Source organism: Pleurodeles waltl, chromosome 3_2 (genome assembly GCF_031143425.1).
Source record: "Pleurodeles waltl isolate 20211129_DDA chromosome 3_2, aPleWal1.hap1.20221129, whole genome shotgun sequence".
NCBI lineage: Eukaryota > Metazoa > Chordata > Amphibia > Caudata > Salamandridae > Pleurodeles > Pleurodeles waltl.
This window is the reverse complement of record NC_090441.1, coordinates 52,149,343-52,174,930: the sequence shown is the minus strand read 5'-3', so window position 1 is coordinate 52,174,930 and position 25,588 is coordinate 52,149,343. Positions and strand designations below refer to the sequence as shown.

Below are 25,588 nucleotides of genomic sequence, written 5' to 3'. Positions count from 1 at the left end.
CCGCGAGCGGAGCTCGAACTAAGCATCCGCTCTGGCCGTCATCTTAACCACGCCCCCTACTTGATACGTTCTTTAAATTGCTCAGTTACTCTATGGCACACATTGGCATTCCCAAGTATAAGCCACTAGAATGCCAGTGCGGGAATAACCTGTACCCTGCAGTGGCATAAGAGGCAGACACAGCTTGAGTGTTATTGACCCAAGATGCTAGAACTCTACTTTTATTACAGAGGTGATTTGTTTACAAAAAGGCAATGCTATTCTCGAAGAAGCAAGGCAGGGAGTCCAACTTGAGATCATATTTTCAAGCAACGGAAAGGATATTTGTTTCTTTTTTTATATCATTTTATAAAAATTAACAGGCTTTCTCTTTTCTTTTTTATATAATTTTATAAAAATAAAAAAACATTTGTGAAGGTTGGTTGGACCAGCAGGGTTACAATCGGGGCTGATTTTAAACTGAGTATAATGTGTGGCTTATATGCAAAACTGTAACCCATTAGGGTCTCATCTGTAGGTACGTTGGTTGGAATGGGCTATAAAAAACATTAGGGAAAAAAATTACTCCTTTTGTATTTACCAAGTGGATCTAATCAATGTACAATGGCAATACGTTATCTGCCTTAGAACTTTTGCCTTTTATTACAAGTATCTATGGCACTTAGAACGAAGAGGTGATCAAGAAGGATACAGCTAAAGAATATTGCATAGTGGTCAGAGAACTAACAGAATTAGCAGTGCAACACTGGTTGCAGCAATAACATACCCTGATTTTTTCGTCACTGCAAGGACTGAAACCAGCTTGCGTTTGATCCATAAAATTGCAAGATTCAAAGCACTTGTTCTCGGACTTGACCATGGCAATTGAGATAAACACTGTAGATAAGAGACCAGTATATTATTGCCCAAAATCTCAGAAGTGAAGAGTGGAAACAAGATACAGTTTTAGAACCCATCTGTTCCAGTTATCCTTTAGGATGGAATTACACACAACTACTGTTGTTTGATCAAAGGCCTTTTGGATTGTGTGAGACGATGTTTAATGTTGGATCCCACAAGGGCTTGAATAAGAGTGCTTATAAGGGTGTGTGAGGTAGGGGAAAGGCCTGCTAAGTTTCAACCATCTTAACAAGGCTAATAACTTAAACCGTCAAAGGGCAATTATGCTCCTGGAGAATAGCAGTCTAGTTTGTAGAAATAACATGAATACAGCTCATGCGACTACGGAATCAATGCTTTTGAGAGCCGAAAGTGGCCAGAGAGCAAAAACTTGCTCAAAATGCCTCTTCCTGTCAAAGGAGGGAACATTACATCTATATCAAATGGGTAGACCTTTTTAACGTGCAGTATCAAGCTACTTTCTTGTATCTACTAAGCCTTTCAAATGTTGCATAGGTACTGCTCAAGTCAACAACTGCATTACTGTGCCAATTCATATTCTGATCTTTTAAGGATAAACTCTACTATTTATGTGTACATATTTGCCATATTGCTGTCCCTTTGGCTAGGTTTGCACTCTTTAAGCTTTAGGTTTAAATTTATTTCATTAGGTTTTCCTTTCTAGACCAACACAATGAACCCTTCCTTTCCAGACCAACACAATGAACCCCACCACACTGTTGGATACATTCATTTAACGCATACATTTTCTTTAGACAATCACATTCACCCTTCCAGTTGACCCTCCAATCAACCAGCATTCAGGTTCTTGTGTCATTTGGCAGTAATAGTATATTTTGGATGCTTCCAATATATGTAGAGCTCTCAATCGCTTGGGGTACTGAAGTTCCTTGACATTTTACATCAAGAGGTTATCTAGAGACCTGTTTTAGATAGTTTGTCCCTACCAAGGATTTACCACAGCCTCCCCCTCCACATGAGCTCTGTTGATACTGACATTGTCCCCCACTGTGTTAGAATGGCCTGCTTGGCTGCTAAAAGTATTTGGCATATGATTTTTCCCCTTTATAGCGTTAAACAATATATTTATTCCAATGGGGACCCCAGCCAGATAACCTCAGGGCACTCTACTATCTGAAGTCATGTTACTACTTTGTTTGCAATACAGAGTGCCAGAAATGTTGCAGTTATGGGCAAGGCCAAACTATATGAGTCAGAGACCCACCCTCCCCACACCTTTCTAGCTGAGCAGAACTCTCAGTGGTCCATGGCCCTTAATATAACTGGTGAGTAATAGCATGCATTAATATAGAGGTTTGAATAAAGTTTCTTTACCACCCAGATGGCTAGGCATTCCATTGATTATAGTCAGAATTTTATCCCATTGATCCTAGTCCAGTGTTATATTAATTTTCCTCTCCCATGCACGTTGGAATGGAACCCTATCCTCTGGCACTGGTTTGTTGAAAAGCTGATACAAGTTAGAGTTTAAATGCCAGTCTTCATTGTAGGAGACGAGGAACGTTCGGAGTCCCAAGAAGATCCTTCATTTATGTGTGTCTCTAGTGCTCAGTGTAGCATTTGGCAGTATGTAAATTGTTTTCGCTTTTGCAATTCATACTTTTCTTTAGTCTAACGAAATATTTTTATTTCTCCTACCTAAACATGTCCTTCAGGGCTCTACAGCCAACTTCCCACCACTGAAGGAAAATTTGCTTATCTAGGGCTGGGGAGACACATTTATAATCCCCAGAGCGGTGTGAACAGTGATGGGAAGGATGTTAAGCCCTTTCCTGTTCCTATGTTCTCTCACATCCTTATTTTTGCACCTCTGACTAATGACATATAAGTTAAAACTCAATTGGGATTTGGGTTGCAGGGAATTTAATAGACATAGCCACTACTCAACATGTGGTCTATCAAGCACCATCCTTTATCAGTTTCCTTTTTGGTCCAGTCCACTAGGTATCAGAAGTGTGTACTGTAGTGTTTTGCATGATTTAGAACAGGTACCTTTTTGGCTCCCTGAGGACTTCGTATCAGTGACGTAATTGCTAGAATAGAATGTATAAGCACTTGCTTTAGAATGTTGGAATTCACAGATACATGCAGAGGACTAGAGACGTGATTGACAGCTGTGTGCGTGGCCTAGTAATTCAGCAGGTACCAGGCTGGGGAGGGCACTACAATTGGTGACGAGATAGGGGATAAGTAACTCAAAGAAGAATGTGCCTTCCTGGTAAGTTTGTAGTGGTCTACGCAAACTGCTTGAGCGTGCCACCTGTGCCTTCTTCGAAGTGCAGAGTCGACAGTTGGCGTATGTGGAGTGTGGAGATAGGAAACAGAGCCTTATCTCCATCTTGTGAAGAGACTTCATTTTGTGCCACTCAACCAAACGAACGCTCGGAAAACAAATCTATAAAGTATGTGCTACACCCGGAGTTTCAGTAGATAGATTAGTTATAATGCGTAGGCTGAAAAAGAACACAAACAGTTCTAAGAAACAGAAGCAGAAGAACACCCCCAGCCCTGAGAGTGTGGGGCGTCACTTACAAAAACAATAAAGGCTGAGAAAGAAATCACATGACCACAGATGTGCTTGCCAGATTGTAACATATCCACAAGCTACTGTATTCAGTGCCTGTTGAAGTATATAAATATTGACCACAGTCAAATTATCTTTGAGACTCTCCTCTGTACAGGACTTTGCACGCAGCACTACAGAGGGTCTCCTGGCCGTGAATTAAAGTCTATCCTGAGAACCCAAGATGGAAGACTGTGCTCATTTCTAAGGGGAGGGCAAGAAAAATTGTCAAAAGTTGACATTTGGGAGCCAGCCAGGGGACCCTTTTGGGCTGGGCCTGTTGTGCCCCAGGGACCACCTCCATTGCTTCCCCTCCGGTGATCAGCGCGCATACAGGTAAGCAAATCCCAGCGTTTATAGGAACAATCTTCCTTCGGGGGGGGGATATCGCTGCTCAGACAAATGGGTGATCCCAAGGCAGTTTCAAAAGTTTTAGAATTGTCCTTGTTTTTCCTTCCCTCTTGAGGGTCTTAGAAGATACATTAAGGTATACATTTTGAGGTAGTCATATTTATTTTGATCAGAAAGGTTGAAGTGTCTGCACAAAATGTAGTCGTAGGAAGCAAACCATTTTACGTCATTGAGGGTAGGTGGAAACAAAGTGCCGGCAGAGTGGTGGCAGTAGTGTAAACAGATAAAGGAAGAATTATGATATCCTCATTCATGTTGTGTTATAAGTCAATGTGTATTTTATGTGTCTAATATAAATGTTTTTTTTAATACAACTATTGAAGGTGTCTTCTCCTTTACAACATGTGTTAAAAGTATTTATTGGGGACTCAACTAGAATTGATAAACATTGTGAGGAATGGTATCAAGGGACACGCAACAGTCCGTACCAATGGCTAAAGGAGGTATCATGAATTACACTTATAATCACAATCACATCAGTCTACATTCCTCTCTAAGAGGAATAATACCAATAGGGAGGACTCTACATCATGTTATTTTACACCACATGCTTTGCACTCCCAACAGAGTCCTACATTAGGGCCCACTTATGGGATATTAGAACCCCAACAGATGTCAGAAGGCTATGGGGTGACAATCATTTTGATGGGAGCAGATGATGCTCACCCAATGTGACCTTTGAGGAGACTATGGATCTTGTTGGATTGGGGGTGCGCACAGGCATATATACTGATGATAGAAGAAATACAACAATTTAAGATAGAACAGAGGATACTGGTGTGTCGGCAGGAGGAAGAAATAAGAAGTTGAGAAAAGCGAGAGAAAGAAGAACAGGAACTTAACAGACTATAACAGTCATTTGGTCACAGCATGTGCCTTGGATGACAGAATGTTAGACTCATGTGAGAGGAAAGAAGTAGGAAATAGAGGGAGGTTGCAAAGAAATTTGAGTGGGATTCTGAAGAGGAAGCAGCTAAAGAAAAAGAGACAGAGTGAGTTGGATCAGTTGAGATTGGAAGGCACTCATGGAAATCCCAACCAACTGAAAGAAATTATAAGAGTGAAGGGAAATGTTACTTTTCAGGAAGAAGACAGTGAAAATGAAGAAACAACGATGACGAAGGTCAGGGAAGTTACTCTAGCTCCAAATCGAGAGTGGTATCCCCAAAACTGAAAGCCTATCAAGCTAAAGTGCAGAGTGCAGCTATTTTTGGAGGGGAGGTCTGGGGATACTCAAATGCCCAAACACTGACTGTAGCAGAAAATACTTTTGTTAGTTCTTTAATTGTGTGCCCAGTTAGCACCTCCATCTTATTTGGATTAAGGCCTAAATAGGATTTCTGACTTGGTAGCATTAAAACCCTTGGTATACTGGGTCCATCTCTGGACCACACCTGAACTCCATGCATACAGGGACTCTCTTAGGGATCTTTTAGCAGGACAAAACCACCCCATGATTAAAACACGTTTATACCTTGCTACTGAGGTTGGGTCTTCTGAGCTATTGGGATAACCCAAGTAGTATTACTAAAGCCCAGGTACATTCTTTAAAGTTTTGTTACTGGGCATATGTTTGGAAAAGCTACCCCTTGACAGTACTAATGGGCATCTCTTGAACCAGTTTTTTTAAAAACTAAAATGGAACCCTTACTTTGAGAGCCTTTTCTGGACTTCATTTGTAAACCTTTTGCTAAGAGTCTTTACATTCATTTTCAACACTGATGTTTAACTTGGAGGTCCTTCACGAACAGTTGAAAAAAAAGGGTCAATGTCAAATCTGTGCCCAGCCTGTGGCCTAGCCCCTGTGTTGGATGATCACATTTAGTTTTTTTGCCCAGCATAAGTTATCCTTTGGCGGAAATGGATTTGCCAGATTTGTGTGAACCTGGGTATTAGACAGTATGCAATTGCTTTTAGAAATTTAAAGTGTGATATCTCCAATGCAATTGTTTTTGCTGTCAGTAAGTTTCTGGTGGCAAGTTGCTATAATCTGGTTTAGGTAGTCATGTTTCACATGACTGTTTTTGGGCGAAACAGGTTATGTTAAATGTTTATGAATTATGGGATTGGATATCATGAAATATTCCATGTGATTTTAAAGTGTGACATATTTGTTTGGCATCGATTTCATTGTTTTAATGGAAGCTGATAATAATCTAGGATAGGTGATTACTACCATATTTTAGTTTTGATTTTATGGGTATTTACGTATTTTTATTGAGCTGTATTGTAAATATTTTGCATGCTTTGACGGTTTATTTTTCAACCAAATAAAGGTTGTTTTTAAAGTGAAAATAGTCTAGTGTGAACAGTCTTATGGTTAGTAGAAGAGTAAAACAGGAATATATCACACCCAACATTGTGGTGACACTGGGGGAAGGAGTCCTCGTACAATGTGTTTTCCTTCACTAATGACGTAGCAGAATACACTGAAGACCATTCCGTGAAATTTGCTGCATGGCCCGAGATGGTTCTTTTGCCTCGAGAGATTTAGCTACAGCTAAAGATTGCATAGAGAGAGACTCAGGACTGTCAGGATGGGACTATAGGTACATGCGTGTCTGGCAACAATAGGCAGAGAAATTTGATAACAGGCACCCTCAGGGGAAACGTGAAACAGCACTCAATGTATTACCTTTGATACACCGTGGAACTGGGTGTCACCCACCTATGTACGTCCCTTGGAAACATAAGGATAAAGAAAAATGTTAAAAACAGTTACCACCATTGACAGAGGGTGCAACCAAATGGAAAGCCACTTTCGAGGAGCACACGGCAGGTGTGGTTAACTGTAGGAGACGTAAAGGGAGTCCTTGCCAGTATTGCATTACGGAACCATTTATTTAAGAATAAGATATGTGGATATCCCCAATGTGGGGGAAATGATGAGTCAGATTATGGGAAAAAGATGAGACAGTTTAGGAATATATGATCAGGATGGAAAGGATGTGGACGATGGAGATGGGGGAATTCATCCCACAGAACTGTAGATGTTTTTTTTACATTGTGAAGAAAGGTCTGCCTGAAAATATACAAAATAAATTAGATGCTGTTGAAGCAATTCAAACTAAGAATTGGCCAGAGGTACAAGGCATTATTTTACATTATGTAAAAAAGAAAGATGAGAAAGAGAGGAAGGAGAAAGAAACGTATTAACACACTGCTCAAAAGTTAGAAAAGCAGGTAAAAAAGGGGCAGTGGGAACGAATATTGTAACTCAAGCAATTCAAGCTGCGGTCCCGCCAATGGGACATCACAGCCATTATATGCAGCCACTGTGGTGCCTGCGGCATAAATAGTGCCATACCCGCAGCGTCCCCAATTACAACAAGGTATGCTTAAATAAATGGGCCAAATGAGAGGACGAGATAAAAGAAATATGACATGTTTCTATTGTGGAAAGAAAGGACATCTTATAGCGGAAAGGCACCTTTTATTATGGTCCTCTGGCTACTTTAGGTCAACAGCATCCACTTGTGCAGCAAGTGGTGGCACAATTACAGCCGCCGCAGACACCAATGTGCTACCAGAAAACATCCCAGCAGACCTTACCTCCTCCCTCTGGATCAGTGAAAATGCCTGCACCCCAGGTGTTGCCCAAACAAATGATGGAAGGAACGATCGTACAAGGAGGAAATCCATTTCTAGGTACACAATGACAGTTAGGACCTGAGACCCTTATGTGCCCAGCTATATCTAAGACCTCCAATTACCAACAGGAGCCAACAGCACAAATATGCCTCCTAGGGAAAAAATAGAAGTTTTTGATTGACACAGGGACCATAAAATCATGCATCAGAGATCTAGGATTGCCACTTTCAAATAAATCTCTGGCCGCACAGGGATTCTCAGATGAAATAATGACAGTACCATATTCTTGTGATGTTTCAGTCCAAATTGGGGATACAACAACTTCTGAATTATTGTTATATGCCGCAAGGGCCCTTATTAGGTAGATACCTGTTACATAAATGTAATATAACAATAACATTTAGTCCAGATGGATCAATGCTTTGTCTACTCCCGGGATACCCTTTAAAATGCATGAGCCTCAGAACAGCACCAGAGAAACAGGACCCGCAAATAAGAGGAGTCCCATTGAATATGTCCCTTATTCAGGGATTGAAATGTTTATAATGACGGAACCAATATTGACAGGCAAGTGGTTAGAGATACCACCAAAAATTCTATTCAGATCAGAATACCCCAAAGCTAAAGCAGAAGAGGTATTAGTATTCTCATTGATAGGCATAAGGGTGACAAGCAAATTTGGTGTACTGGAACCAGTAGACCAGTGTCAGAGAAGATGGTCAGATATAATATTCACCACGCCAGGGACGAGAGTTTCAGAAATAACAGATGACATATTGTGTAATGACGATTTGAGATCCACAGACATTGTGTTCTAAGAAGAAACAGGCACAGAAATACAGGTGGAGACACAGCCCCCCAAACTGCCAAGGACCACAGTAGAGGATATGAATGCCTGTCCTTCTGGCGTGCCGTCCCAGCTATGGTCCATGGATCCATATGATGTAGGAATGATATTAAGTGCAGAATCGTTCAAAATAAAACTAAAAGATAACATGCAATTACCTAGAGTAAGACAGTACCCTATCTCGTGTGAAGCCCAGGAAGGAATAAACGTAACTATACACGCACTGGTTAGACAAGGGATTTTGTATTCCTCTTTGTTAGAAATGGGGTCTCTAGTTGGCAGTCAGCTTACACCCAGTCCAAGTAGGGAACCTCACTCTAGTCAGGGTAAGGAGGCTCACCCCCTTGGTAGCTTGGCATGAGCAGTCAGGCTTATCTCAGAGGCAATGGGTAAAGTATTTGTACAGACATAAAGTAACACTGTGAAAACACCATAAAAGTACTTAACACCAGTTTAGACAAATAACCAATATTTATCAGAGTAAAACAAGACCAAAACAACAAAAATCAAACATACACAAGTAAAGATATCACTTTTTAAAGTTAAAACCAATGGATGTGTTGTTTTAGCACCAAGTACCTGGCATGCGTCAAAAATAAAGACGCAGGAGGGGTGATGCATCAGAAATGCAAGCGATGCGTCGATTCCTTACTCGCAAGTGAAGCAGTGTGTAAATTCTTTCTCCGCTGGTTAAGTAATACGCTGATTCTTTTCCCCACAAGCGAGCGGTGCATCAATCTCGGCGCACGCAGCCTCAGTTCCTTGCTGTGATGTTGCAGATTTGATACCCAGGAGCAATGCATGAAAAATCCAGACGCACAGCAATAATGGATCCGCGCTGAAGCAGGCGAGGCATCGATTTTGTAGGTGCTGAGTCGATTTTTCAGCCGCAGTGCAGATTGTGTGTCGTTTTTTCTGCAGCAACGGCTCGGTGCGTGGAATTTTCTTCAGGTTTACCAGCTTTCACTTCCAGGGGCCCAGGGACTGGATTTGGCAACACTTGGCAAGTCAGGACTCTCAGCAAAAGAGTCCAGGCACTGGCACATGAAGTCTTTGATGTCCCTGAGATTTCACAACATGAGGCAAGCTCAGTTCAAGCCCTTGAAGAACCTTGGAAAGCAGGATGACAAAAGCAAAGTCCAATCCTTTCACTTCCAGGGCAGAAGTAGCAGCAGCAGGCCAGGATAGCAAAGCAACAGGAAGAGTGACAGGTCCTCGTCAAGCATCCAGCTCTTCTCCCAGGCAGACTGTCCTCCGTCCAGAAGTGTTCTGAAGTTGTTGGGTCAGCAGTCTAATGCTTATGCTCATTTCTGCCTCTGAAGTAGGCAAACTTTAAAGGAAAGTCTTTGTAGTGCACAAAACCCTGCCTCTCCTTGTCCTGGCGCAGACACACTCTAGGTGGTTGGAGACTCTACTGTGGACAGGCACTGCCCTATTCAAGTGCAGGTGTCAGCTCCTCACACCACTCTAACCCAGGAAGACCCATCAGGATATGCAGGACACCTCTCGGCTCCCTTCGTGCGACTGTCTAGAGTGAATTCACAAACAGCCAATTTTCAGTCTAACCCAGACATGTATTCAGCCAAGCAGAAGCACAGAATGGTTAAGCAATTCACTTTCTGAAAGTGGCATTTTCCAACTTACAATCTAAAAAACAATTTACTAAAAGATGCATTTTTAAATTGTGTGTTTAGAGATCCCAAACTCCAATCTCTATCTGCTCCCAATCAGAAATTACACTTAAAATATATCTTAAGGCAACCCCTATGTTATCCTATGGGAGAGATAGGCTTTGCAATAGTAAAAAACGACTTAAACAGTATTTCGCTCTCAGGACATGTAAAACACACCAGTCCTACTATTTAGAAAACACTGCACCCTGACCATGGGGACGCCTTGGGCCTACCTTAGGGGTGACTTACATGTAGAAAATAGAAGGTTTGGGCCTGGCAAGTGGGTACACTTGCCAGGTTGAATTGGCAGTACAAAACTGTACCCACATTCACTGCAGTGGCAGGTCTGAAACACGTTTACAGGGCTACTCCTGTGGGAGGCACAATCAGAGCTGTAGGCCCACTAGCAGCAATCGAGTTACATGCCTTGGGCACACCTAGTGCACTTTACTAGGGACTTACTAGTAAATCAAATAGCCCAATCATGGATAAGCCAATCACCATTATAATTTAGACAGAGAACACTTGCACTTTAGCACTGGTCAGCAGTGGTAAAGTGCCCAGAGTCCTAAAGCCAGCAAAAACTAAATTTAGCACAGGATCAAAAACAGGAGGTCAGAAGCAAAAAGTACAGGGGAAACCACACCAAGAGCAGACAGGTCTAACACTCTTCCTCACCATGTAATATACAGATTTTTCCTGTGCATAAACCTAATGGGAATTCCTGGAGGATGGTCCAGCAATTTACAACCTTTGAACATATTGTGGTACAAGAATTTCCAGTGGTTCCTGATCCTTCAGTTATCCTCATAAACATGCCCAAGGATGCTAAGTATTTTTCTGTCATAGACTTGAAAAATACTTTTTATGGCGTGCCATTACATCCAGAGAGTCATTATTTGACTGCTATCACATTTTCTGGGACCCAATATTTATATTCGCATTTACCTCTAGGGTATTGTGAGCCCCCATCAGTGTTTAACAGAGCCCTCAGAAACTACCTGACCAATTTTCAATGTGACAGCACAATTTTACAGTACATTGATGACTTACTTGTATGTAGCCCCACCCGCCAGGAGTGCATCCAAGATACTGTGAATTGATTAACAGTCCTAACACACAAGGGGTACAAGGTTGAGAGGAACAAATTGCAGTTTGCACAGGAAGAAGTGCAGTATTTAGGGCAAGTGATCTCAGCAAATGGCAGATAAATATCAGAAGCCATAGTGATAGCTGTCCGCAACCAGCCACCACCTCAAACTGTAAAAGAAAAGCAAAAATGGGGTTTTGATTATAGTTCAGGACAGCACCCTTATACCAAATGGTTGAAGGGAAGCACTCACCGACAGCATCTATACAGTAGACACCAGCATTGATACAGGTATTTAGTGACTTCAAAGAATCCATTTCCTCTGCACCAGTTTTGGCAACTCCAGACTATTCAAAAGAGTTCTTCCTATTTTTACACACAAACGGAACAACAATGACGGCTGTCCTTATGCAGAAGTATCCAATGGGGCACAAGCCAATATGAGAGGACATTTTCCTTGTGAGCAGTCTCTAGCAGCAGAATCATTTGCTGTAGAGAAGGCATCAGCAATTACAGCTGGTAGCCCCACCACATTGTATGTCTAGCATACCCCTTTTGCAGTTTTACAGAAAGCTAAGGGCACTCTAACAACTCAAAGGGCATACGGATATGAAGTCATACTGTACAATGCTGCTATTAAAATAGTGCATGTTCACTCCGTTAACCCTGCACAATTTGTAGCGGAACCATTAAAAGACACAGACCATGATTGTGCTGCACATGAGGAACGACACGTTGCCCGAGCACAAGAGACGCCAATTGAAGGAAGCAGAGTCCTATATATTGATGGATTTTCCATGAGAGATCAGGTCACAGGACTTAGACACACAGGTGCAGCCTGACAGTGTTGTAGTTGGACTCTTGCTCTAGGCAAGACTGCTGTTTTAGGGATGACAGCACTTTTGTTTGTAGGCAACTAGGCCAATCCTACAAGTCCCAACTCTCGGCTCAACCCTTCTGGCTCACAAGCAGTACCTCACCAAAAACCCAAACAGTAAAAGGTCATTTCTGGCAGCCTTTACACATGCACTCAAGAGTGTGACATCTCAGGGGGTCGTGGTTAAATGGAGAGTACCCTTTTCGCACATGAACAATACCTCAGTCACACACAAGCAATGAAAGAGATGCAGTAAAGTTTCCAATAGGTTTTATTAACAAGACTGCAATCTACTGTAAAATGCATGCATGAGCTGTAATGATTAGGATAATGAACAATGCAAGAAGTAGAATTGTAAAGATGGGAGTCATGAATTCAAAGACCCCCACCATCTTGCAATAACATGAAATGTAAAAGATCCCTAAAACTCTAGCATGGAGAACCTAATCTACAACCTGAAGGGAGCTAGGTGTAATAAACATAATCTGCCAGTACCATGTCCATGAGAAGAGCCCCCCAACTCTCGTTACCTTGGAATGAGGTCTCTACATCAGACTTCATGAGGACACGAAGGCTGTGTCTGCATCAAGGCAACGTGTAGCATATACAGTGTTGATGCCATCTGGTAGGAATCTCTCTGATAACCTTGTCTGCGTGAGATGTATTTCTACAGATCTTGTAGGACCCCTAACACAAATATGTTCCCAAACCAGAGATAAGAAGGCATGCTTAAGGCGGGAATTACATAAACAATTCCCTCCAAAACTACATTGGGGGTCATTCTGACCCCGGCGGTCTCAGACCGCCGGGGCCAGGGTCGGCGGGAGCACCGCCGACAGACCGGCGGTGCCCCGCAGGGCATTCTGACCGCGGCGGTTCGGCCGCGGTCAGACAAGGAAAACCGGCGGTCTCCCAACGTTTTTCCGCTGCCCTACAGAATCCTCCATTGCTGCGGAGCGCGCTCCGCAGCCATGGGGATTCTGACACCCCCTACCGCCATCCAGTTCCTGGCGGGTCTCCCGCCAGGAACAGGATGGCGGTAGGGGGTGCCGCGGGGCCCCTGGGGGCCCCTGCAGTGCCCATGCCCATGGCATGGGCACTGCAGGGGCCCCCGTAAGAGGGCCCCACAAAGTATTTCAGTGTCTGCTATGCAGACACTGAAATACGCGACGGGTGCCACTGCACCCGTCGCACCTTCCCACTACGCCGGCTCAATTCTGAGCCGGCGTCCTCGTGGGAAGGTTGATTTGCCCTGGGCTGGCGGGCGGCCTTTTGGCGGCCGCCCGCCATCCCAGGGCAAATCCCAAAATACCCTCAGCGGTCTTTAGACCGCGGAGCGGTATTTTGGTGGGGGAACTTCGGCGGGCGGCCTCCGCCGCCCGCCGAAGTTAGAATCAGGCCCATTATGTTCCTGTCACATGTAAGTGGGAAAGGGACATGATGTGAATACCTATGTATCTCACTTGTCTTTGACGCGGATAGTGATGCCTTCACAGAGTGGCACTGATCATGTGAAATCAAAACATCTTTTTAACTATAAACATAGGAGCTATCTTGAGAAAAATAATAAAAATAAATGTGCTAAAACAGAGTAGGGGTAAGTAGGTTAAAAGTCCGAAGGTGATGGGTGCACAGGTCTGCAAGCCAGAAGGCTAAGCAAACTCCTGATTCTCAATAAAACTAAATAAGATCCACTTCAACAGGTACCTTACCTAATGTGATGTGCTCAGTACTGCAGTACTTACCATTGCCTTCGCAAGCAGCTGAATTACACACCATGGTACAGACATTACATTTGGTGTATCCAGATGATGTTACAATGTATACAGGCTCAACATATGTAGGCTCTACTGTCCATTCTGGGATAACAAGGTGGCAGAGACGAGGTTTTCAGAATAGTGATAGTACGCCAGTAACTCATGGCCCCCTCCTACAACAACTAATAATAGAACTGCAAACATATAATAGATAGGACATCCTTACAGGATGGCCTTGCAGCACTGATGGATACCTACTGGGTATGTGGTATGGTAGCATATGTCCAGTTGCATATAGCTGGAAGGGCCTGTGCTTCGTTGCCATATAGGTGTCCGAGATATTGATAGTGCCATTACATGACAATGGAAGGTATCTATGCGCATGCACTGGAGCAACAACATGCGCTAGTACATAGATCGTGGAGAGATGTATGCCAATACTTTGCCCTAGATGTGCAGTCAGTGCCAGATGAGTACAGGTTGTGGATCGGACCAGAGGTAGGGTTTGGTAGAATCTCTCCAGGAGGACTGATGCCTGCCCAACAATCCGTAGCAAATGCCCATTGGTTAAAACTGATCAGATATGAGATAATGCTACTAGTAAACGGCACAGAGAATGGATTCAATTCCATCAAAGAAGAGCTCCGAGCTATGTGCATCACCGTTATGCAAAACAGGAGGGTGATGGACATGCTAACTGCCACTGAAGGTGGGGTGTATGCCACAGTAGGGTCTTCCTGTTATATGTTCATCCCTGGAAATCATGAAGAAAATGTAACACTCACCAAGGCTATTCAGGCCTTACATACTTTAAGGGACACCACAGCGGGAGTGCACAGGGTCCCCAGTGGTTGGTTTTCCAGCTGGTTCTCATGGCTACCATCCTGCTATCAGGCCTGTTAAAAGCCTTATTACCAATAAAAATAGTCTTATTAATATGCTGCTGCCAAACAATACTGCAATGCTGTCAGAAAAAAAAACAACAAAGATGGCACTCTAGGAAAGACCATCATAGAGGACACAAGGATAGATCAGAATTGTTGAAAGTTCAACAAGAGAGGGGAATGTGGAGGTAGAAAACAGAACCTTAACTCCATCTTGTGAAGAGATTCCGTTTTGTGCCACTCAACCAAACGAGCGTGCAGAAAACAAACCTGTAAAGTATGTGCAAAGCCCTTGGTTTTAGTACATAGATTGGTTACAAGGACCCGACAATACAGAGACAATTACAGTACACTCACTGTACAAAATACAAGTTTTGAGACAATAATAATACAAAATTACACGGGACACAGCACAATATACACAACAAACACAGAAAACATTCCACAAATCCACCAGCACTAAAAACACACAAACTCACAAGGTCACAGATAAACAGACTGTAAAGTACCCGATACGGTAAATTATTTAAGTCACATGCTAGGCTCCACCAAACATCTTATTGCTCCTCACTGGAGGAAGCTCCCAGTCCCACACACTGCCCATTGGTTTACGCGTCCTTGGCATATCATGGCTTTGGAGCTCTTATCCTTAAAATAACATACACGAACGTTAAGTTTACCAACCTTTGGCAACCCGTGATAGATTATTTCACTCACCTGGAATACTCCCGTTTTACACCGCCTAGGCTTAGAGCACTCCACCTATTTGACTAGGGTACCTTTTTGCTATAGCTTTGACTTCCACAGGGGTGACCGCTCATGCTCACCTCGCATCCCTTCCCCATCACACTCTCTTTTTTCCCTCATAACCCCATTCATAAGACCCCACTTCTCCCAAGCTTCTTGCCAGTCCTCAGAGATATCTACTTGACCTTTTTTGTGCAAATGTCTCTTTGTATTCTCTGGTTTATTATTTGCAAATATGCATGCAGATTCCATACTGGCTGGGCTCCTAAGCTGGGCCTTCAATTTTAGCATGGTATTGTTTGCCACATCTACGCAGTCTGAGCTTGACCAGTCTACTGTGATTGTACACTGAACTACAAAGTACTTGGGCCCATATTTATACTTTTTGACGCTAAACTGCGCTAACGCAGTTTAGCGTCAAAAAATTTAGCGCCGTCTAACGCCATTCTGAAGCGCCATGCGGGCGCCGTATTTATGGAATGGCGTTAGCCGGCGCTAGCAGACCGGCGCTGCCTGGTGTGCGTGGAAAAAAAACACGTACACCAGGCAGCGCCGGCGTAGGGGGAAAATGGCGTTAGGGCGTCTTAAAATGGGGCAAGTCAGGTTGAGGCAAAAAAATCGCCTCAACCCGATTTGCGCCATTTTTTCGATGCCCAGACGCCATTTAAATGACTCCTGTCTTAGTAAAGACAGGAGTCATGCCCCCTTGCCCAATGGCCATGCCCAGGGGACTTATGTCCCCTGGGCATGGTCATTGGGCATAGTGGCATGCAGGGGGGCACAAATAAGGCCCCCCTATGCCACCAAAAGAAATTAAAAAAAATAAAAAATTATACTTACCTGAACTTACCTGAATGTCCCTGGGATGGGTCCCTCCATCCTTGGGTGTCCTCCTGGGGTGGGCAAGGGTGGCAGGGGGGGTCCCTGGGGGCATGGGAGGGCACCTGTGGGCTCATTTTGAGCCCACAGCCCCCTTAACGCCTACCCTGACCCAGGCGTTAAAAAGTGGCGCAAATGCGGGGTTTTTTGCCCCGCCCACTCCCGGGCGTGATTTTTGCCCGGGAGTATAAATACGACGCATTTGCGTCGCCGTCATTTTTTTAGACGGGAACGCCTTCCTTGCATCTCATTAACGCAAGGAAGGCGTTCACGCAAAAAAATGACGCTATTTGCCCATACTTTGGCGCTAGACGCGTCTAACGCCAAAGTATAAATATGGCGTTAGTTTTGCGCCGAATTTGCGTCGAAAAAAACGACGCTAATTCGGCGCAAACGGAGTATAAATACGGGCCTTGATATTTTTGTACACTATCAATAAATTGTGTTCCATGCTATCTTGTTTTGTAAAATCTTTAATAAAAAGACTTTTAGTAAAACGAAAAAGAATAGAAGGAACACCGATAAATAGATATATTTAAAATACCTTTCACAAGTGTGCAATTACACTTTAGTGGAAAACAGTGCAATTCACCTGCCTAAAAAACTTCAGCCCCATGTGCAGAAGGTACCATAACAGCGACTATCTTAAACATTATATTAGACCACACTTATCAATCATCTCGAAGGGATGGGAAGGTTTTTGATTTTATAACCAAAGGAAAGACTTTTTCTGATACCATCTATTGAAGGTTGCATTTATTACTGTAAACCATGGGTGTGTGATAATGGAATTTAAACACACTAATTGCAGAGATGTGAACCAAAAATTAAACCAGCTTTAAGCCTTATCTCCCCAGTCAAACACCTAAGAACTGCTTAATCCTGACTTGATTTAGAAACTCTTGGAAGACCTCAAATGTGAAATCATGCCCTACACAAAATCTTTTCAAATCCTTTAGTAGGTCCATATATTCATGCGGAATTACAAAATATTAATTTTCGTGAACTTCAGGAGCCAAGCTGCCAGATTTGAGACTATGATGGATGCATTTCGACCTGTGATTCACCAGTGTGTTAGGTAGTCACAGACAGGGGCGTCCTTTACCCTCAAATATCTTATGTGGTATTCAACTTCCCTGGCAACTCTAGATGGGGATTTACTCCAGTGCATTGCTTTAGCGAATATGTGACGACTTTCAAGGTGGAAAGGGTTTGAAGAGGAGTTTGTGAATGCCCTCCAACTCACAACTTGATTGGCATTCACAAACTCCCAAAGCAGATCCCAGTTGAGCCTCCCACTCCACATTTCTAGCATGGGATTTACTACTACATAATTATACAAATTTGGGCTAGACAACTATGCAGCAGTAAATGCTATGGATCCTTTGGTGGATACACGTCAGGCATACATTTTAGACTATAAATGTGGTTTTGTGAACTGGTCAAACAATGACAACAAGTGATGGAAGTGTGCAAAGTAAGTAACAATAGTACTCCTTTTGGGTGGAGGGCAAGTTGGCACAGCAGGACATAAAACATACAACAACCATTCTGGTGTTTTTGTGCATCATATTGCAGTGCTAAACTGGGAGCTAAAAGCAGCCATGGTATAGGTTCTAACCCCGGTCTGAAAGTGCACTAAAAGAACGCACCAAAAGAGCTGCACCCACTCCAGGAAGGTCATGGTTATATCACCAGCAAAATCAGGAGAAAAATGTCATATGCCAAACATAATAAAAGTCAGAAACCGGCACCTCAGGTTTCTGACCATTCATGGATGCATTATCCCACCTGTCTCCGACACCCTGCTGCCCACCACTTCGCTATTTAGGAAACGTGCTATTCACACCCCCCGAATCTCAAAGACTAAGGGCCATATGTACGAACACTTTTTCCCATAGACACAGAATGGGTAAAAACCTTTGCTACATCTGGCCCTAAGATACGACCCTGGTCACAGATGATTCCTGGCTGTCTGACAATATGTGTGCGGTGGCCCGGGCTGCTGAGGACTGCAGTCCGATGTCTGCATGGCTACTCTGAAGATCTGCACAGTGGTTCGGACAGCTTGGAATTGCAGTGTCCCGGTGCCTCCATCAGTGCAGTACTGCTTCTCAGGCAGTAACTGCGGTTGCCCGGCTGTTATCAGCGCCTTCTACCACAGGAATGCAAGTATGGTCCACCCAGGAAGAGCGATGGGAGCCAAAGGACCACCTGTGTCCCTGGGTTCTCTGATCAGGTAGTGGGCCCTACAGTAACAAAACTCAGTTATCCAAACAGGGTCTCGTTAAATCCCGGGCAAGCGAAGGCTAGGAGGTGGAAAAAATTAACACAGAAAGACCAAAAGAGGGCACTGATTACAGTGGACGCTTGGGAACGAACCTCAAAAGTTAACTGTATACGGCTGAAATGCACTAGCTATCATTTAAATTTCTTTTGTGTAGTTTTTCGTTCAGCTCACGCACATTTTTCACAGAAACTATTAAACGTATGCATAGGATGCAACATTGTACACTATACCTTCCTTAGTGGCGAGCTGCTCGCAAAGGAAAGCTACGCTTGCAAAACTCTTCAAGCTTCCCATCTAAATCACGTGACTAGGGCGTCACATGTTCCAATGCAAGCAGACCTTTAGCCTCTTTGCATCCCCGGTCGTTATTACAAAGACTTAATGCGGATGCTGTGGGCCAATCACAGCCCTGGGCACCGGCCCTACTACAGCTGCTTCAGCTTCACTAATGATTAGTATGCCTCTGCTTCAAGGTCTTTGAGCTGCATCTTTCATCCTTCTTCCCTTCCTCCACCCATCTCTCCTGTCATCTCCTCCTGCGCTTTCATTCACCATTCTCCCTTTCCACCTCTGTACTGCCATTTGATAAAGTTTGTTTTGACCAATGACTTTGTGTTTCACCACTGCGCATATTAGTTGCTCAATGTTCACCAGTAGCACATGGTATGTTTTGTTCAGTTGAGCCGCCTATTGGCTTTGACATGGCATTAGCCATTATTTTCTGTATTCAGTTGAGCCGCCTATTGGCTTTGACATTGCATTCCTATTGGCTTTGACATGATGTATTCAGTTTAGCTGCCTATTGACTTTGACATGCTGTATCCAGTCTAGCCGCCTATTGGCTTTGACATTGCATTCCTATTGGCTTTGACATGATGTATTCAATTTAGCTGCCTATTGACTTTGACATGCTATTAGATATTCTGCCTATTGGCTTTGACATGATATTGTATATTGCATTTTGTATTCAGCTCCGCTGCCTATTGGCTTTGACATGATATCATATATTACATTTTATATTCAGCTCAGCTGCCTATTGGCTTTGACATGATATTAGACATTGCATTTTGTATTCAGCTCAGCTGCCTATGGGCTTTGACATGATATTATACATTGCATTTTGTATTCAGCTCAGCTGCCTATTGGCTTTGACATGACACTAGACATTGCATTTGATATTTAGGTTAGCTGCCTATTGCCTTTAACATGACATTGCATTTGATACTTAGGTTAGCTGCCCATTGCCTTTAACGTGGAGTTAGACATTGCAGTTGAGAATCCAAGCTGTATTTTTCCAAGCTGTGTTTTTGCACCAGAGAACCAAGATGTTTTTCTCACAGTAGACTAGACATGATAAGAGAGGGTACATGGGTGTTATTTTTCTCTCTGCTTGAGCTTGGGAACAGGAGTAGTCTTGGAGACCTGGCCAGTCTCCAAAAGGCTTGCTCAGTTTCCCAGGTCTGAGAGGAGGGGGCACACCGTTGTAACGAATGACACAGGCTGCAGAGAGTCAGATTCGAATCTGCCGGACCTCGTGCTGGAGCTTGGCGCAGGCTGCCAGCAATCCCGTGTGGGTAGATGAATCTCTCTTTCTCGCGGCTGACAGGGGTCATCAGCTTGCAGACCTTAGAAAGATGAAGCTGTAGATAGTTCCCACACGGTGAAGTATTTGTTTTGCTTTGCATTCAATATCTTATAAATATAACCTGCTGTGTATATTGCAAACTGATATATTTTGTTTGATTAACGCGGACTTGAAAGCTACTAATTCGTCATTCATAAATATTGTGGTTGGGGAAGAATTAACAACAATAAAAGTATTCTTTGACCTCAGAAGTGCATTTCTGTTGTGTTATGTTAGTGCTTAGAAACTAGATAAGAGGAAAGCACTACAACCTCCACTCTTCCTCTTCACTCACTCATCTTTATTTCCTCCCTCCTGTTACTTTCTCGTCTCCTGTCCTTGCTCTCTTCCACCTGACCAATCGTCTTACTTATTAACATCCCACCCGTCTGACACTCCCTGTCCTCTTTGTCCTCTCCTCCCCATCACTCCTGCATCCACATCATGACTCCTCTAATCTCCTCCCTACCTTTTCTTCTCCTACCGCTATTTCCTCTTGGTGGTTTCTTTCTTCTACTTTTTTCTGTCCTCTTATGTTCTTCTTGATGAGTTCCCGCTATACAGCAGAGGAGGCAAAGCGGGAAACCCCTGCAAACTATGTCAACGTCAATAATCGTGAACTTACCAAAATTATACTTATGTGGTACACACTTTGAAAATCGTAGTTTAATGCTCAAGGGAATCATAAAAAAGCATGTGTTCTCATACACTTATCTACATAATCCTATTTTGCTAAAGAAGGACCTACCTCCAAACAAATATTCTTTAAGATCCGCCAAGTCCTCTAACCCTTTTTTTGTATATACTGGCCGGGCCATTGGAGGTGCACCAGAAATACTCAATGCAGTGTTGAAATGATCAGCCAAACTTGGACTACCTGGTGGATTAAAAAAGAAAAAAAAAAAAAAAATTTATTTCCACATCATTGCATTTGCATGCAAGCAAACTTTATGCTGCAAACAGGCTTAAAGACGACTTGGAGAATGTATCACATTATCTGTTTTTGTTTTGAGAAGGTAGAGAAACTATGAGCTAGAAGAGTTGCTATAATGGTCCTTGGCCACAGAAAAACGCTGGTAAGAACTTGCTGCCACTTAAGTTTTGGTTTGTCAGAATATTGAGAACAAAACAGACAAGTGATAAAGGTAGTCGGTTCCCTTATGGAATGTTTAGAAATTGACCCCCAACGTGCCACGTTTTGTCAATGCATCTTTTATTACATCCAAACCTTTCCCGTGGTCTGTATGTTCTATATTTTAGACCACTGCAGTGTACTTAACAGAACCTTCGAAGATATCCACCCCGGTTTCCAAGGGTGTTCGGAGGACAACCAGGACATGAGATCCGTGTACTTGCCATGGAGCCCAGTGAACATGGTTTATTTTCTTTAACATCAGCCAACAAGCTTTGTAATGGATTTGCTCACTGCTGTGTCTTGTCTATGTTTTAAGATTACTTTCCAGTAAACGTTTGTCTTGTTATTACCATTCTACATGCAGCACTGTGCCTGACTTCTGACACTGCCTCAAACATGAAAAAAAAATATATATATATATATATATATATATATATATATATATATATATATATATATATATATATATATATATTGTGGCGCGCATTACATGCTGGCGCAGGCATAAGGAATGGACCTTTCCTCTAAATCATATTTAAAACAAAACAACTGATATCAATTGTGATGCTGCACTCCAGGAGTACACTCCAGGACTGTACACTGTGAACAAGACGGGGAGGTCGAAACACGTTGGTGAAACTCATGACTGCAATTAAAAAGTAAGAAAACTCTCCTGGAGTGCAGCATCACAATTGAGATCGGTTGTTTTGTTTAAAAAAAAAAAATTATATATAGATATATATAAAACCTCCTACTGGCGGTCTCCAGTTGGTAAATTATAGTTAGGACCATGTTTCCATAGAAAAAGCGTTTTTTGACTTGCCTATATCTTTAGCACCATTTGACGAATCTCCACAAAATTTTCCAAAATAAGGGGTCCAGTGATTCTTGTTGTGCACTGGAAGTTTTAGGGGGATCTGTCAAGTGGGGGCCGAGAAAAAGGAAGGTAAAAAAATTTTGCATTTCCAATGTTAATTCCTATAGGACCTGTCAACACGTCTACAGCCCGAACTACTGGACAGAATTATGCCAAAATTTGGCAGAAAGCTAGCTGCCGGTACGCAGATTGTGCTTTTTGTTATTTGGTGTAAATCCGTTCAGGAGTTTAGGAGATATTTAAAGACAAACAAATTTGTATATCTCTGGCCGCACTTATGTTGCAAATAATTCATGAACATTCGTGAATTTTTGTGAAAGCACATGCAAAATGAAGCATTGCAAATAGCTGACCGCAACCTGACTAGAAAGTTGCGACCACCATTTTATTTCAGGGGATATGGGGTGAAAATCCAAATTGAAAGTGGCATAAGAGGTCTGGGTGAAGGTACCTGACCCACAGGGGTGTGTTATAAAGGTGTGTTTTAGGGCCAAATTATAGGTTTAATATAATATACCGTCACAGTGTGCGATATGGTTGACATTCATGAATTTGTGTAAATTTCTGCGATTTATTCACAAAATATTCCCGATTAAGAAAAAATATGAAAGAAAAACAACACACTTTTCATACATTAATTCATTCACACATACATGTACATACAGGCTCAGACGCCCACTCACACATCCATTCAAACACTCATGCACCCACTCAGACCACGCATAGATTCACACACCCACTTTCAGACCCACTCAGACACTCATGCACCCATTCACACATCCACTGACAGAGACAGGCCCTATGTCCAATCTGCGCTGCACACAGCCGAAGGTCATGTGTGGTGCGAGGTTGGGTGGTTATAAGGGCTTGGAATAACATGTAGAAATGAACATTATTTTAAATTAAAAAAACATAGGAATTCTCTGCAAAAAACAAAGATTACAGGGACGTTATTGTTAGGTTCTGCAACACCAGAGAAATTCAGCAGTTATAGTTCTTTTAAATAACTATAACTCACGCCTTCGCCATCCACAGCTAATTACTTCACATATTATGCCATTGATGAGATCTTGTATGGCGTTTTTGATGTCACTGCAACATTTGCAATAACATTTTTGATAAGTAAACTGTGCATGGCAAGGGCGCAACTTAATAGTTACCTTAAGGTGTGAGTTATAGTTACTTGAAACAACTCTGTGTTGTACGAGTAAATTCAGAACCTAACTATAACGCCCCTGTAACCTTTGTTTTTTTCAATATTTATATATATATATATAAATATATATATATATATATATATATACACACACACACACACACACACACACACCCAGACACACACATTTTATATCTCTTCTGTTGAGTGCAGACTGAGGACTGTTGTTCTCACCCAAATAGTGGACCAATATATATGTTTATTTCTTCAGACTATTTCACCTTGTTATTTTTTTTAAGTGTGGGGGGCATGGGTTGGGGGAGATGGGAAGATAGTAAATGAGTTATTTACATGGTGTCATGTTGTCTTTCTAACTAACCCAAACGTGGAAATCTGTTCAATATGGATTTAATTGATTCAGAGTTCTCTTCCTCACTGACAGCTAGCTTAATCTCACTTCCTTGTCTGATACTGCCACTGCAATAACCAAAGGGTACAAGATCACCCACTGTGACCACATCAACAAGCATGGCAGAGGGATCACCATCTTCGACAAGGAATACATCCAGTGCAACACCACAAAAGACGACATCACCCCAGCAATGGAACACCTCAAATTCTGACTTCAAACAGACAGCAAACCACCATCAGGGGCACCTTTGCCTACTGTCCTCCAGGACCACGTCCAGCCTTCAGCAACCTCATCGCCGACTTCATATTACACATATTTACACTTTTAGCAAAATAATCTCTTACAAGAAATTATATATTCATAATTGCATTGAAGATTGTTCTCCGACAAATCACAATTCATGATCACCTGTGAAAATTACAAACCTACACCAAATCTAGAAGCAATCCCTCGCCATAGACTCCAACAAATACATTTTCTTCGGCAACTTCAACTTCCATCTTGACGACCACAGTGACATCAACACTACCAATCTCCTCAATAAAAAAAAAAACATCAGACTCACCCAACTCATCCATGACCCATGCACTCCACAGACCACACACTAGGCCCCATCTTCACCTCCAGCGACTGCATCAGGTACAGCCACATCACTGACCCCCGCTCCCAGTCTACTCAACGCCCCCTATTGCAGCTGGAGCAAAGTCACAAAGGACAAATGGATGAACGTCTACAACACCACGCACCCAATCTCCTCCAACAACCTAGACCACAATGTCAGAAACTTCAACAATTGGATCACCAACTGCGCCGAAAGCATTGCTCCCATCGCCAACAATACCCACAGAAGGTTCACCAAGCAGACTAGCTGGTAAACTGAAGTCCTAAGAACCGCTAAACGACACTGTAAACAATTGGAAAGGAGATAGCGCACCAGCAAAGACATGGCAGACAAGCCCGCCTTCAAGACAGCCCTAGAAGAAAAATACCTTAGGTTCACACACTGAATCAAGATCCAATAACAGCAAAAAACTCTTCAACATTGTCAAAGAATTTTCCACCCCCACAGCTGCAACCAACAACATTATCACCTCACAGGAACTCTGCAATAACCTTGCAAACTTCTTCCACGACAAGATTGCCAACATCTACAGAAACCTCAAACCCCAACACAAGGCCACTGACTCTGCTACTACCACCGACATCTGACTTACCAAATGGAGTCAGCTTGCTCCACAGGAAGCCAACTCCATCATGAACTTGGTCCACTCAGGGGCCCCAACTGACTCATGCCCTCACCCATCTTCAACCTAGGCAAAGCCAGAACCGGCAATGTACTAACCACCTTGTTCAACACCACAATTGCCATGGCCACCTTCCCTGAGGACTGGGAACATGCACTACTAAAGAAACCATTGGCAGACCCCAGCAAATTCAACAACTACCAAATGATCTACCAGCTCCCAATCCCTGCCAAAGGCTCAGAAAAAGCTATCAAACAACAACTCTCCTCACATCTGGTAAGGAAGCTCCTACTCGACTCCTCTCAATCCAGATTCTGCAGCAACCACAGCATTGAGACAGCCCTCATTGCAGCTATTGACGACATCTGAGCCCTACCCCACTGAGGAGAGACTGTAGCTCTGATCCTCCTAGACCTTACCACAGCCATGGAAACGGTCTCCCGCCACACACTCATCATAATGCTGCACAACATAGACATCCAAGGAGCCGCTCCTAGATGGTTCACCTCTTTCCTCATGAGGAGAATGCAAGACATCTGCCTTCCCCCTTCACCTCCGAACCTAAGGAAGTCATCTGTGGAGCACACCAAGGTTTCTTGCTCCGCCCCAC

At 43.0% G+C, this 25,588-nt stretch overlaps 1 protein-coding gene across 2 annotated transcripts in view; it reads right to left on the bottom strand.

Moving 5' to 3' along the window:
- LOC138286463 (schlafen family member 13-like) overlaps positions 1-25,588 on the bottom strand; it is a 240,303-nt gene that overhangs the window by 87,846 nt on the left and 126,869 nt on the right. For both annotated transcript variants that reach the window (XM_069226749.1, XM_069226750.1), the window contains exon 3: positions 20,903-21,031. In XM_069226749.1, coding sequence (XP_069082850.1) covers positions 20,903-21,031 — 129 coding nt within the window. The remainder of the gene's footprint in view (positions 1-20,902; positions 21,032-25,588) is intronic.